Source organism: Puma concolor, chromosome A2 (assembly GCF_028749965.1).
Source record: "Puma concolor isolate L17-30 chromosome A2, mPumCon1.1.hap2, whole genome shotgun sequence".
NCBI lineage: Eukaryota > Metazoa > Chordata > Mammalia > Carnivora > Felidae > Puma > Puma concolor.
Window position 1 is genome coordinate 54,675,711 of NC_141668.1, and position 15,403 is coordinate 54,691,113.

The 15,403-nt window shown below is 38.4% G+C and overlaps 1 protein-coding gene across 7 annotated transcripts in view; it reads right to left on the reverse strand.

Annotated features, from left to right (window-relative positions):
• KLHL7 (kelch like family member 7) overlaps positions 1-15,403 on the reverse strand; it is a 62,514-nt gene that overhangs the window by 29,928 nt on the left and 17,183 nt on the right. For 5 of the 7 annotated variants that reach the window (XM_086694418.1, XM_025929614.2, XM_025929615.2 and 2 more), the window contains 4 exons: positions 11,100-11,202; positions 10,211-10,304; positions 9,807-9,931; positions 1,428-1,603 (listed from right to left, as the gene is read on the reverse strand). In XM_086694418.1, coding sequence (XP_086550544.1) covers positions 1,428-1,603; positions 9,807-9,931; positions 10,211-10,304; positions 11,100-11,178 — 474 coding nt within the window. In that variant the 5' untranslated portion in view covers positions 11,179-11,202. Of the gene's footprint in view, positions 1-1,427; positions 1,604-4,913; positions 9,011-9,806; positions 9,932-10,210; positions 10,305-11,099; positions 11,203-15,403 lie in introns of those variants that run through there. The other 2 variants (XM_086694425.1, XM_025929616.2) reach the window with 2 other exon arrangements.

The window sequence follows — 15,403 nt, forward strand, 5'->3', positions numbered from 1 at the left end:
TCACAGCTAACGATCCATTATTAACTGAAGTCCGTATTTCCAAAAAAACTTCTTTAGTTTTTGATCTAATTTTTTTCTCTGTCCCATAATCCCATAAAGGAGAGCACATCACATTTACTCATTATGTCACCTAGGGTCTTAAGGACTAATAGTTTTGCTGACTTTCCTTGTTTCTGATGACTTTGACAGTTGTGAGTTCTGGTAAGGTATTTTGTAAAATGTCTCTCAATTTGGGTTTGTCTGAGGTTTTTTTCGTGATTAGACTAGGAGCACTGTGTTTTGGGAGGAAGACTACGGAGGTGCCATGCATATCAACGTGACTTATCACTGACGGTATTATCCTATAAATAGTGCTCATCAGGCTTGATATAATAATAATCTGTAGATAATGTTTGCCAGGTTTCTTCAGACTAGTTACGTTTTTAATTCCCTTTCCATAATGCATATAAGTCAGTTAATTTTAGTCATGGGTCACAGAACTAAGATTTTTGTTTGTTTGTTTTTCCCTAGTCAGGTCTTCCATGTCCAACCTGTCAACTTGTAGACTAATATAATACGCTGGGCCATGAAGAAGACTGGACAAAAATGGCCCAGTGCTAATCTTTTATCTGGAGAACAAAAGTAACTCAAAGCATATGATCCTACAGTACCTCTATTAGTTTGCTACTGCTGATTTAACAAATTAAATAAAATACAGAGAAGGATGTGGGACTGAAAACAGGGAATAATTGAATGACTGCATTTCTAAGTGTTAGTCCACCCAGCTCACACCTCTGGCAGTTTAATCTGACAGTTATGGAGGTTGAATCCAAAATAGGTCACAATGGGTCAAAATCCATGTGTCAGCGGGGATGCCTGAAGGTTCTAGAGGAGAAAGCATCTCCTTGCCTTTTTCAGAATCCAGCAGCCTCCTCCTGCATTCGTTGGCTTGCGGCCTCTTCTTCCATCTTCAAAGCCAGCAATATCCAGCCAAGTCTTTCTCACACTGCATCACACTGACACTGACTCTTCTGCCTCCCTCTTCCACATTTAAGGACGCTTGAGATTACACTGGGCCCACCTGGATAATCTCTCCATCTCAAAGATCTTTAACCACATCTGCAAAATCCTACCGCCATGTAAGGTAACATATTCACAACAGGTTCTGACAATTAGGATGTGGATATCCTTGGGGGGAAGCACTGTTCTTCCTACCATGGTACCCAATAGTTTTATTTCTACCAAATGGTCTCTCTCTCAAAGAGCAAGCCTTACAAGCACACAAGACTTACTTTTCCTATGAAAAAGACGTTGGAATACTCCGTTTAATGTAAAGAACACATTCTCTCCTACTATGATTCTTTTCCTTGTCATGTATCCAAACATGAAACATAAGAAATCAGAAAAGATATTTTACTAAGAAAAAACTGAGAAGACAATTTAGTCACCTGGTCCTCTGCTCTCACAGTCAGAGTGTCCTGGTTGAGGAGATGTGTAACTCGCTTAACATCAAGTTGCAGAAATTCATCAGTTTTATAAACTTCAGTAAAATGCTGATGAATAAAGTCATCTGCAGTTGCTTTCAATTCAGGACAGTCCAGACACTCTGCTAGCACACTTATACCTAAACACAGAAGAAAATAAATGAATAGAAAATCACTTAAAAAATCCCCAAACATACATTGAAAACAAAAAAATGAGGCTGAGTGAATTTAACAAATCTGGATCCTTCTCTGTTCTACTGGTTTATTCCTATGCCTATGCTATGCTGAATTAAGTATGGCCAATATTGATACTTTGCAGGAGAAGCCCCTTCAATGTTTTCTCAAATTTTTGTTGGCTACTGTTAAACATTTTTCTCTTGCAAATAAATTTAAAAATAAGCTTATAACATTCTACTGTAAAAAATCCTGGTATAATTTTACTTAGGACTGCAGTGCATTTCTGGATTACTGTGGGGACTGTTCCGCAACACAAGAGGAGCTCCTCTTAGGAACATGACATGTATCTCCATTTACTCAGATTTCTTATGATTTTCAATATAATTAACACAGATTTCTTTATATAAACCCTCATACATTTCCCATTCAGCCTTTTCCTAGCTATTCTATATTTTTGTTTGAGAGGGAGTGTCTCCCCAATTGGCTATTAATGTTCTGTTTCAGGAATCTGTAAAGTACTGTCCATGAGCTAAATCCAGCCCACAACCAGCTGGTCAGCAGCTAAAAACATTTTTCATGGTTTTAAAGGGTCATAAAAAAAAAAAAAGTGGGGCAGAGGGAGAGGGAAAAGAAGTGTCAGGGACCATGTGTGACATGTGCATGGCATACAAAGTCTAAAATATTTAACTATCTGGCCCTTTACAGAAAAAGTTGGCCAATCCCCCTTCTAAATAAATCCACTGATTATTGTGTGTGATTTTGTTGCAGGCCCCCCTTCAAAGTCAGAGGTTGAATATTTTTCAGTTCATTATTTTTGATTTTCTGTTTCAACTCATGTTGCCTTAAGATAATGAGTTTTGATACTTTCACATTTATATCACAGAGGTTCTCATAACTGATGCCTGGTAATGAACTTGTCAGATTAACTGCTATTATCTAATACCAACCAATGCCATGGCATGCTAGATGCTCATGGTGAGCAGTCTGCTATAGCTTGTATCTATGCTCCCAACAGAGAGAGGGTATCTTCACCAAGAACCAATATTTGTTTATTAACTAATTTCTGGCAGTTGAATTTTCTGTATTTATGCAACCCAATTAAATATCATGCTTTTCAATAAAATATGAATGTGAAAAGAAAGTTGTTTCTATGAAAACTAATCTTCAGATTTCAGACAAACTTGAGAAAAGCTCAGATTAGGCATATGACCAAGACAACTGGTGAGATATGAAAAAACACTGCAAAATTCTAAGGGGATTCTATACTCAGACTAAGTTCTCAATTCATTTCAAGGAAACTAAAAAAAAAAAAAAAAAATATATATATATATATATATATATTATTGGTGTGATTTATTTAAGACATGACATGGATCAATACTGAGAGACTAGGTTTGGGCCTCACAAAGACTGGAAGATTGGTATACTTACATACTACATTAAACACCTTTACAGCAGAGCCTCTCTTATTTAACCACTGTTTTAATGACATTTTAAATTAGACAACCAATTAATATTCTGATTATGCCTGATAAGGAAGCTTTTACTGTTACCTTATTTTGTCTTCACTGATTGCATTAATGGACATCTCCAGCAAAAGTTGAATAGTAGCATCTTTCCATGTAAAGAATATTTGCTATTGGTTTCAGACACAGGTTAATTAGATATTCTATTTCTAGTGCAAGAGTTTTTTTTTTTTTTTTTTTAATCAGGAATGGATAATGGAAATATAAAAGTGCCTTCAGTATCTGTTGCTATGATTATAAAATTTATTTTTTTCCTATAGCTTGGTAGTATATTAAATTATGTTAGATTCTTTAATTTTTTTTTTTCAACGTTTATTTTTGGGACAGAGAGAGACAGAGCATGAACAGGGGAGGGGCAGAGAGAGACGGAGACACAGAATCGGAAACAGGCTCCAGGCTCTGAGCCATCAGCCCAGAGCCTGACGCGGGGCTCGAACTCACGGACCGCGAGATCGTGACCTGGCTGAAGTCGGACGCTTAACCGACTGCGCCACCCAGTCGCCCCAAATTATGTTAGATTCTTAAGCATTCAATCATTCTGACATTTCTGAAGTCAACCCTACTGGGTCACAAAGTATTGTTTTAATTAACAAACTTTAATTTCCACAGCAGTTGTAGGTTCACAACAAAATTTAGTAGAAACCACAAGGTTCCCATATACTTGTTTTATACATAAATAATCTCTTCCATTGTCAACATCTCACACCAGGGTGGTAAAGTATTACAATATTATTTTTTTTGGTAAAGTATTATTTTTAAAAATATATTCATTGATGGATTCAATTTGCTATTTTTTTTTTTAATTTTTTTTTTTCAACGTTTATTTATTTTTGGGACAGAGAGAGACAGAGCATGAACGGGGGAGGGGCAGAGAGAGAGGGAGACACAGAATCGGAAACAGGCTCCAGGCTCTGAGCCATCAGCCCAGAGCCTGACGCGGGGCTCGAACTCACGGACCGCGAGATCGTGACCTGGCTGAAGTCGGACGCTCAACCGACTGCGCCACCCAGGCGCCCCTCAATTTGCTATTTTTAAGGAATTTAAAATAAATCATTATTGTTAAAAAAAATTTTTTTAAACATTTTGGAGAGAGAGAGAGAGAGAGACACACAGAGTGCGAGTGGGGGAAGGGCAAAGAGAAAGGGAGACAGAATCCGAAGCAGGCTCCGTCCGCGAGCTGTCAGCACAGAGCCCGATGCAGGGCTTGAACTCATGAATCGTGAGATCATTACCTGGGCCTAAATCAGATGCTTACCCGACTGAGCCACCCACAGGCCCCATAAATCATTGTTCCTAAGTGAAACTAAAATCACATATGTGCGTGTGTGTGTTATCTGTCCAATCCTGGCACCTCAATAATCCTACCCTTGTAGAATGAGCTGTAAAGTTTTCTATCCATGTCCACTGGATTTAAGTAATACAGAATTAATCTATTGCTTGAAAGCTTGGTAGAATTAACACATAAAACCATCAAACCTGGAGCATTCGTTGGGAACAAATCTTTACCTTTTCAACATTTCTATTTCTGGGTTTTCAACTTTTTAAAAAAAAAATTTTTTTTTTCAACGTTTATTTATTTTTGGGACAGAGAGAGACAGAGCATGAACGGGGGAGGGGCAGAGAGAGAGGGAGACACAGAATCGGAAACAGGCTCCAGGCTCTGAGCCATCAGCCCAGAGCCTGACGCGGGGCTCGAACTCCCGGATCGCGAGATCGTGACCTGGCTGAAGTCGGATGCTTAACCGACTGCGCCACCCAGGCGGCCCCTGGGTTTTCAACTTTTAAAGACAATTTTGACTATTTCTCTTTTGTGTTCATATCTTGATGTTGTTTCTTTTCTAATTCTTGTTGTTTGTTCTATGATCTTTCCTTCTTGATTAGACTTGTTTACTATTTTATACCATTTTTTGAAATAATTAGCTTTTGTTTCCCTGGCCAAGTCTACAGTCTATTAGTGTTCTTTTTTCCATTTTATTAATTTTGCTTTGAAAGAGATTTTCTTCTACTTTCATTAGGTGTTTAAAGTTTTTTCCTATCTCTTTGAGTAGAATACTCAGTCAAGGAAAGATAAAAATAAATGCATTTATTTGGAAAATATTTTAAGACTACAAATTCTCTTCTAAGAAATACTTTGGTTACTGGGGTGTCTGGGTGGCTCAGTCGGTTAAGCATCTGACTCACCTCAGATCACGATCTCATGGTTTGTGGGTTTGAGCCCCTCATCGGGCTCTCTGCTGTCAGTGCAGAGCCTCCTTTGGATCCTCAGTATCCCTCTCCCTTTCTGCCCCTCCTGCATATGCACTCTCTCTCAAAACTAAACATTAAAAAAAAAAAAAAATTTTTTTTTTTTTTTTTTAAAGGAACACTTTGGTCACATTCTAAAGGTTTGGGTTGTTTTTTTTCTGTATATATTGTCATATATTTCTATTTGGCCTGTAAGTTCATTAATACCTCTTTAAAAATATTTTCCTAAATTTCTCAATTAAATATCTAGTGTTCAGAATGGAGTGAGAGGAAACAGCTTTCCTTTTGAGGTTAGTTCACAGCTTTATTGCACTGTAATCAGTGGATGTAGACTGTGTCTCTTCTCTTTTAGGTGCTCCAGATTTTCTGTGGCTGCTGATCAGTATTTGTAAACACTCCAGAGGTGTCTGAAAACTGTATGTGTTCTCTGATTACTGAGTAAAACACTGTGAGATCTACCTAAACAAGTTTGTGTTGTTCAAATTCAGACTTTTACTAAGCTTGATTTGAGATTTCTATGCAATTTTGTGTATTTAATTTTGTGTATTTTTTATTTTAAGTAAACTTCACGCCACACTTGGGGCTTGAACTCACAGCCCCAAGATCAAGAGTTGCATGCTTCACCAACTGAGCTGAGCCAGCCAATTCTGAGTTACTCAAAAGCTTTCAATAAATTCCTTTTCTGTTTAAACTAGCAAAGTCAGTTTATTTTGCTTGCAATTAAGGAAGTTGATGCAGCATATCCCTATCTTGAGATCTTTACCATACTTTGCTGTAGTAGTTCCCCCAATACTTTTCTCAGAAGGCTCCACGTGGATTATACATTGTGTCTTTGCAATATTTCAAATGAACAATGTTTTTAAATGTAATTCTTTTTTTCTCTACGATTTGCATATGTAATGCTGTGGTCTTCTAACTTCCTGTTGCAGATAAAAAATTAATGTCATTCAGATTCTCCTTCTTTTCTAAGTAAACTTTTATGTTAATTATCTGTTGATGCAGGAAAAACAACACCAAAACTTAGTGGCTCAAAATAACAATGCACTTCTATGGGTCAAGTGGGTGGTTCTTTTGACCTGGGCTGGTTTAATCTCTGCAGCCAGCTGGTTGCTTAGTGGGGACTGTATAGTCTAGACTGGCCTCATTCACATACTTGGTAATACGCAAGCTGGTTGGTGAAGGGGACATCAGCTAGTATAACTCATCTGTGTCCCAAATGGTCTCTAATTTTCTTTTCATGATGGCAGAAGAGTCCCCAGCAGCAAACTAGGGCAAGCCCCAAAGCACATTTAAGCTTTTGCTCATGTCACATTTGCAAATGTCCCATGGGCTAAAGCAAGCCACATGGCCAACCTTAGATTACAAGGGGAAAAAGACTCCACTTCTTGATGGAAGAGCTATAGTCACATATATAAGTGGTACACATACAAGGATGAAAAGAATTTGTGACCAATTTCTGGTAACCTATCATACATACCCTTTCTAAAAACTTATAAATTCTTTTTATTATATTTTTAAAAATTAAGATACAATACATGCAACATAAAACTTACCATTAGTGATTTAGTGCATTCACCATGTTGTGTCACCATCACCACTATCTAGTGCCAGAACATTTTTATCACGTCAAACGGTTTTCTTGGGGCACCCAGGGCGCTCAGTTGGTTAAGCGTCCAACTTTTGGCTCAGGTCATGATCTCACGGTTGGTGAGACTGAGCCCCAATCAGGCTCTGCACTGACAGCATGGAACCTGCTTGGGATTCTCTCTCTGCTCCTCCCCCACTCGTGCTCACTCTCTTTCTCAAAATAAACATACATTAAAAAAAATAAGTTCTCTCTTGATTTTGGAGGTGAAAAAATATCACTAGGATATGTTTAGGAGAGGAAAATCCCACTCCATCAGGTCTGGTACTTGGTATAAGTGTGAAAGTTCAAGTTTTTTAAGTCTCAAATAAGTTTTCTTTTACGATTTCTTTGATATCACTTTTCCTCCACTTGTTCCTTGTGGAATCCCTACTTCACATCAGTGTCCTGTATCTTCCTTTCAGGTCTTTTATGTTTTTCACTAATGATTTCCATTTCTTTGCATTTTTGTGTTGTTATCATAAGGCAGTTTTCTCTATTTTCTTTAGGTTGATTTTTAGGAATATCCATTCTGTTTTTCAATTCAATTGAATTTGATGGAAAATCATGGCTTTCCTTTCTATTTAAGGTCTCCTCCATTTCTTAAATGAAAATTTCTACAGGAGCCATTCATTTTGGCTGTTTAGCTTGATTTCTGTCCTCAAACTAGCAGGTTTCCTTTAACCTGGTATGGTATCTTCGCCCACTTTCATCAGATACTATGGGTGCCTTTAGGATTCATGGAAGTCAGCTTGTTGGGATCTCTGGGGCAGCAGAGAACAAAGGAGTTCTCTAATCAGTTCACAGGGAGAGCCACCCCAGGGCTAAAAAGAATGCAGGCTGCAGCAGTTCCCTTGGGTACTGAGAGTAGCTGCACTTGGCTCAACTGGACGGGCCACTATCTTTACCCCGGCTTAGAGAATCAGGCTCCCTTCTAGGCTGCTACACCATCCTTCCTCGCTCGAAAACAATGATCCAGAAGGCATCCAGAAGTAACACTCCCAAGTGGTCTCCTCAGAAGCCCAAAGCCTAAAATGAGATTAGCACAAACTTGCTCCAGGTTCCACCATATCCACTCCCGACTCTGGCTGTTTTTCTTTCTAGTTGAATCACCTGGTTGGAAGTTTAGAGTGCCAGGGAGTTAAGGAGAAGTACTTAAGCCATCATCTTCCAAAAACTCCTTTGAATTCTTTTTATAATAAATTTTGTGAGACTACATATTTATATAAGGGGAAATAAGTAAAATCTCAGAATATAAATTTTATTGATGAATGGAGCCCCAAACTATGGCCCAGAGAAATAGAGGGACTCGTTCCAGAGTGTCTCTGCTGCACAGATGAGATTAGAGACTGGCTTTTTATTTCCTAATATATGGGTCTTTTCGTTTGTGACCTACAACCACCTTTAAAATAAATTCCACCAGTATATTCACCTGCATAGCTATTACCTGTCCTGTTCCATTTGGTCCATTTCCTTTTTTGGATACCAGCTACAAACTCATTCCCATCCCCTTTGCCTGCCTTTTATCCCTCCCTAAAATTTATTCTGCTTCCTATTTACCTGCCTACAAAGATCTTTTGCTCTGCATTCACAGTAGGGGTGTGTGATAGATGGAGTAATGAACCGTCTAGTTCATTACTAGAGGGGAGCCTAGAAAAACGGGGGAAAGAGAAGCCTTGCAAACTTCTCATGTATCTCCAGGAGCCCTTTGCCCAGCTGTTGGCTTGTCAGCACCCCTCATCTTCTCTCATATGTCAAAAATCTTTGCATTGGTTGTCCTTGATTCAGCTTTCCTCTCCTCCCTGCCTTCCTAGGACTCCTACCCTGATTCTTTTCCCCTCTGAATCACAGCAAGGGTAAGAAAATACAACTACAAAGACCTGGATGTTCATTTATGTGCCACTAAAGATTATTTCACAGTGGAAAGCATACCATATCACACCTTGGAAAACTCTGATCAACTATTTCTGCTTTTCCTGACATGAAATATAAAATACTTTATTAATGGCTTTAAAATAGAGTGCTGGGGCACCTGGATGGCTCAGTCGGTTAAGCGTCTGTCTGGCTCTTGGTTTCAGTGCAGGTCATGATCTCATGGTTCGTGAGTTTGAGCCCGCATCAGGCTCTGCGCTGATAGCATGGAGACTGCTTGGGATTTCTCTCTGCCCCTCTCCTGCTTGCAACTGACCTCTCTCTCAAAAATAAATAAAGACTTAAAAAAATAAAATAGAGTGCTATAGCAGTCTCTTACTTAGTATCTTAATTTATAGTCTAGGATTTTTAAGTGTTCTAGTATACAATAACGTATTTAATAATGTGGAGAGGCAACATGGGACAGTAGTTAAGAACAAGAGGACTTGAATTCCAACTCCAGCTCCTCCACATACTAGCTTTAAGACCTCAGGTAATATACACAACCTGTTTTCTCATCTATGACAGACCAATCGTAAGTACTGCAACAAAGGTAAACATTCATGTTTATGACATACCACACCACCACCAGACGCAATCCTTACTTTTTGTTCTAGATACACAAAAACTCATTATTAAAGCTATTTTATATTTTGGAAATTTTAATGGGCTTGTTCCTGCCCGGGTTAATAGGTATCTCCCTAAATGTCTCTTAAAATGTATTTTTAAGTGTATTTTCTAGTGGACAATGTCTTTAAAATTAAATGAGGACACTTAGAATGACACTTTTTTTTTCCTTTATTAAAATGCACATTAAAGTTTGTTTTGTTTTTTATTTTAAATAGGAATATGACTTCTTACCAAGACAATTTGAAGCATCAACTTGTTCTTTCAAAAAATCAACACACATTTTCTTCACAGGTTCAATCTGGTACTGGTTTGCTGCATCTAACAAAGACTGAACGTTGTTGCTATTCACAGAAATTCTGCAAAGAAGTTAAAGTGAATTTAATTTCCTATAATTTTTTATTACTTAAATAATGCTTTGTAAAATGTATCCTACTAGCTCCTGAAACTAAACAAAAAATTAAACTTTTCGGTCCTTGCTTGCATGAGTATGTATGGCATAAGCTCCTCAAACTTCCCCATCCTTATGGTTTTTCCTGTTGAAGAATTTAGAGCACATCAATTTGTCACGATAATGCTCTGCCATAGTAGATCCCAACCTTACTTCTCCACAACAGAAATGATCCTTCTTAACTTACCTGGCAGTATAAGCAAATTCCACAAGTTGTTCAATAATGTCAGGTTCAGCATCTTTGAGTTCAACTTCAAAGGACTTTGATTCAAGCATGTTAGCTAAAATGAAAAGAAGGAATATAAATGACATGACTACTATCACCAGGTTAACTGAGAACCAGATCATTCCGGGCCATGTTAAATGTGGAGAAGAATAACAGGACAGAGAGCTCTCTGTTAATAAAGATCCCAGGAAGCCCAACATTCCTATAACAAATGCAAATTAATTCTCCACACTTGAGATGTGTCTTAAAATAAGGTAAGAAATTAGTGGATTAGTGTACTTCTTTAAAAAAACAAAAAGGGCCAAGTAAACAGAGATACATAAAACTAGATTTAGTATTTCCCCAACTCCTAAAATGACTTAGTGGCACTCTTCTAAATTGCTGTGAGCAAAACTACATCTGATATAGCTGGAGCCAATCTATGAGAACAATGACAATTGTTCAACTAGAAACTGCATCTCCATCAATAAAGCCTTTGGGCCTCTAGTGCTAGTGAAAGGACATTTTTCTTTTGATCAAACATCATCATAACCCCTTTCCAATCTCTTCAATGTTTTATGGCCTTAATATTTTAAGGGCTTTAGAAAGATATTTTCTTCCTTTAAAAAAAATTTTATTTTGAGAGAGAGAGAGAGAGAGAGAGAATATCCCAAGCAGACTTTGCACCATCAGTACAGAGCCCCAAATGGGGCTTGAACTCATGAAACCTAGATATCATGACCTGAGCCGAAAACTGAGTTGGACACTTAACTGCCTGAGCCACCCAGGTACTGGAAAGATATTTTAATTTAGACTCTAAGTCATTCTCATGGAAAAAAAATAACATGTTTTATTACTTTAAGATACTTACTTGTGAACATTAAGTTGAAAAAATGACTGGCTGCTGCGAGAACAACTCGATGAGCAGGTATCTTTCTTTCCTGGACCATAAGGATCACATCACACAACGTTTTCTAGTCAAGAGAAAAATAAATGAAATTAAAAGGGGCTCACTGGGTCTGGCTTAGCACACATATAAAACTGGTGCTTGCCAAAGGTTTTATCTCTATTTTCTGTTCAAATCCAGTCTTTTTTCAGCACAGAATCTGTTTATAAGACCTATTTAGGAAGACCTTAGAGAGGTGCTATCATGATTTGCTGTATCAAAAAGTGCTATTGAGTTTCCCAGTAGTAAAAACAGAAAAAAAGAAAAGATCTTTACAATCAGAAAAGAAGTATTCTACTAATCTGTTAGGGAAACCATTTTTTTTTCTGACGCAAATTCTTAAGGGTTTTCTCATGGTAAAAATTTAAGGGGACACTAAATGACATAGGAGCAATATCCTTGATGGTTTCTCAAACAGAACAATCTGGGTTTTTTAAATTATCTATTTGTTTTGAGATGCAGTGTGCACACTGTATTTCCCAAGAAAGTAACCTTCACAGAAACCACTCAGAATACACAGAGTGGACGAAGCAAATGACCATTCAGCACTCTTTCCTTAAGTAACACTTTTCTCAAATGCACTTCTGACAAGCTGGATACCAACCACTTTTATATTGTGATCTCTAACCAAGGCAAAAATGGTATCACTCTAGACTGCTAAAAGAAGGCAGAGTCAGATTACATACTTACGATGCTGAGGAAATGAAATATTAAAGAAAAAATTTAAGGTTTATTGGAACCCTTAAACATGAATTTCAAGGAAAAAAAACATCTTTTTTGTCAAACAAAATTTCAATTTCTTAATGAAGTTACATATGTAACCTCCAGGTTAGTCTCAGAGAAAATTTGATACTTGCGATATATTAGGCACTCTCTTAGGCACTGGGAATATGAGGAAAATGTTATCAGAGTAAAAGAAAATCACATATCTAAATGTCAGGTTAGTAGCTCAGAGGATGTGGCCTTTTGTAAATTTTAAATACTTACTAAAACTATTAATACAGTTTCTGATACTTTCATTACCAAATGAGATGGTAATGCTTAGAACAAGAAAAGAAATGGGCTTTATTTATATTTTATAGTTGGGTAAGAGAGAAACAAAATTTCACTTTTACAGCTATGTGAAAATTTTTTAAATAAGGCCTATGGTCTATTGCTTAGAAATTATACGCAGATTATTTATAGTTAAAGCCATTGTTATCCCAATAGTGTCTCGAAGTTTAAAATTTTTATTTCCTTTGGTCAGCTTTCAGGTGATTTTGCCACATACCACACCAAAAATACCAGGTAGCAAAACCAAACCAAATATTTGGTTACCACCAAAAGAAACTGATCTAGTTGCTCAAAAGCAAGAAAGAAAAATAAAGGTGGAAGGAAAAGAAGGAAAGGTGGGAGAGAAAAAGAACACTGATAGAGAACAGCAAATCAGATAAGGGAGGGGTCTATGGCTGCTGACAGGAAGTTCCAGAAGATGCAGAACTGTATGGAAACGGAGCCCAAAAACCTTTTCAAAATATACACTCAGCAACAGGGAGTTCTAGTGGCATGAATTTACAGGCACTGAAGAAAGTTAAAGAAATCAGATCTCTGGAAAGCAATTCAGTCTTCTCTAAGATTAATCTCCAGCTGGATATTAATGTTGTAGAAGGAAAGGGAGGAACTTTTTGTATCCAAATTGTGCATCTGACTGTACTACAGTAGATTAATAGGTTTTAACAAGAGATAGGACTGACTTAAAGAGAGAGGCTCCTATTGGGAAGAGTGTAACCACAGAAAACCGGAAGACAGAGACTTGCGTTACGTTAGACAGTATGAAAGATAAGTCCTATCTATATGAACTGAGGAGAAACCTACACAGAACTACCTTTTGAACAATACATGTTCACTGGACAAAACAAAAAAAAAAAATCTTGTAATTTTTTTTGTTTATATTCCCCCATATTTGTTACATCTTTGTATTTATTATTTTCAGCTTTTGAATTTTTAGCCTCTCATAAATTGATAGCTTTAGGTGATTTAATTAAAAATTCTCACCATCTAAGATTACTTTCTTTTTTTAAGTTTTATTTATTTTGAGATAGAGCACGTGCACAAGTGGGGGAGGGGCAGAAACAGAAGAGAGAATCCCAAGCAGGCTCTGCACTGTCAGCACAAGCCCAATGAGGGGCGAGAACTAATGAACTGTGAGATCATGACCTGAGCTGAAGTTACTTAACTGAGCCACTCAGCACCCCCACCCCCATCTGAGATTACCTTAAGTCAGATTTAGTTTAATCTTCATATTTATTACTGATAACTTATGTTTCATCTTACATATGCCATGTTCTTTTACATTACTTATTATGCTTCCTTGCTTTTTTCTTTTCTTTTCCTTTTCTTCTTGATAGAGAAGGGGAGAGAGGGAGGGAGGGAGGGAGGGAGGGAGAGAGGGAGAGAGGGAGAGAGGGAGAGAGGGAGGGAGGGGGAGGGGGAGGGGGAGGGGGAGGGGGAGGGAGATGGAGGGGGGGGAGAGAGAGAGAGAGAGAGAGGGAGAGAGAGAGGGAGAATCTTAAGCAGGCTCTCCGCTCAGTGTGGAAACTGATGTGGGACTCAATCCCATGACCCTGGGATCATGATATGAACCTGAAATCAAGAGCTGGATATTCAACCGACTAAGCCACCCAGGTGCCCCATCTTCTTTTTTTCTTTAAATACCAGTTGCTATTTTGGTCACATTTTCTTTTCACCTTTTAGAGATCTGTCAAATAGTTGCTGAGTGAATTCAGAAGTGTTACTAGTCAAATATTGTTCTAGGAATGCAAGGAGGGTTCAATAACAATAACTCTTTAATATAATTCAGCATATATACAGGTTAAAAGAGAAAAACCTCATGTAGAAAAAACTTCAATAGATGGCAAAATTAAACATTCATTTCCTTTCATACTCTTTAATAAAGAAAATGATGCATCTGGGGCGCCTGGGTGGCGCAGTCGGTTGGGCGTCCAACTTCAGCTCAGGTCACGATCTCGCGGTCCGTGAGTTCGAGCCCTGCGTCGGGCTCTGGGTTGATGGCTCGGAGCCTGGAGCCTGTTTCCGACTCTGTGTCTCCCTCTCTCTCTGCCCCTCCCCCGTTTATGCTCTGTCTCTCTCTGTCCCAAAAATAAATAAACGTTGAAAAAAAAAAATTTTAAGAAAATGATGCATCTGTATAATGAAGGTCATTCGAATCAAGAGGAAACACCTGGGTGGCTCATTCGGTTAAGTGTCTGACTTTGGCTCAGGTCATGATGTTACAGTTTGTGGGTTTGAGCCTTCAGTCAGGCTCTGTGCTGACAGCTCGGAGCTTGGTTCAGATTCTGGGTCTCCCTCTCTCTCTGCCCCTCCCCTGCTCACACTGTCTCTCTCTTAGAAATAAATAATGAACATTAAAAAATAAATTTAGGGGCGCCTGGGTGGCACAGTCGGTTAAGCATCGGACTTCAGCCAGGTCACGATCTCATGGTCCGTGAGTTCGAGCCCCGCATCAGGCTCTGGGCTGATGGCTCAGAGTCTGGAGCCTGTTTCCGATACTGTGTCTCCCTCTCTCTCTGCCCCTCGCCCGTTCATGCTCTGTCTCTCTCTGTCCCAAAAATAAATAAACGTTGAAAAAAAAATTTAAAAAAATAAATAAATAAAAAATAAATTTAAAAAAACAACAAAGAAAGAGCAAACATCACGTTTAATGTCGACACAGAAGGGGCGCCTGGGTGGCTCAGTCGGTTGAGCATCCAACTTCAGCTCAGGTCACGATCTCACAGTCTGTGAGTTCGAGCCCGGCGTCAGGCTCTGGGCTGATGGCTCAGAGCCTGGAGCCTGTTTTCGATTCTGTGTCTCCCTCTCTCTCTCTGCCCCTCCCCCGTTCATGCTCTGTCTCTGTCTCAAGAATAAATAAACGTCAAAAAAAAAAAAATTAATGTCGACACAGAAGAGGCATTCTCATCTAAGAAACATATGCTGTCACTACTTTTTTCAATTATTGTTCTAGAAATTTTACCCAAATTGAAGCTGATACCTCAGCCCCTCTGGCCAACTTAGTAGTCTTTAAGTTTCAGAAAGCACTTTTAGCCCATGTGATTAACTAAGCCTTTCTTTGTATATCTACAGGTTATACATTGTTCCCTAGAAAGAACCAAATCCTCTTGCACAACCTCCCCCTGGGGCACCAATACACAACCTCCTGGCACTGTGATGATGATGTCTGTAGCTGGCAT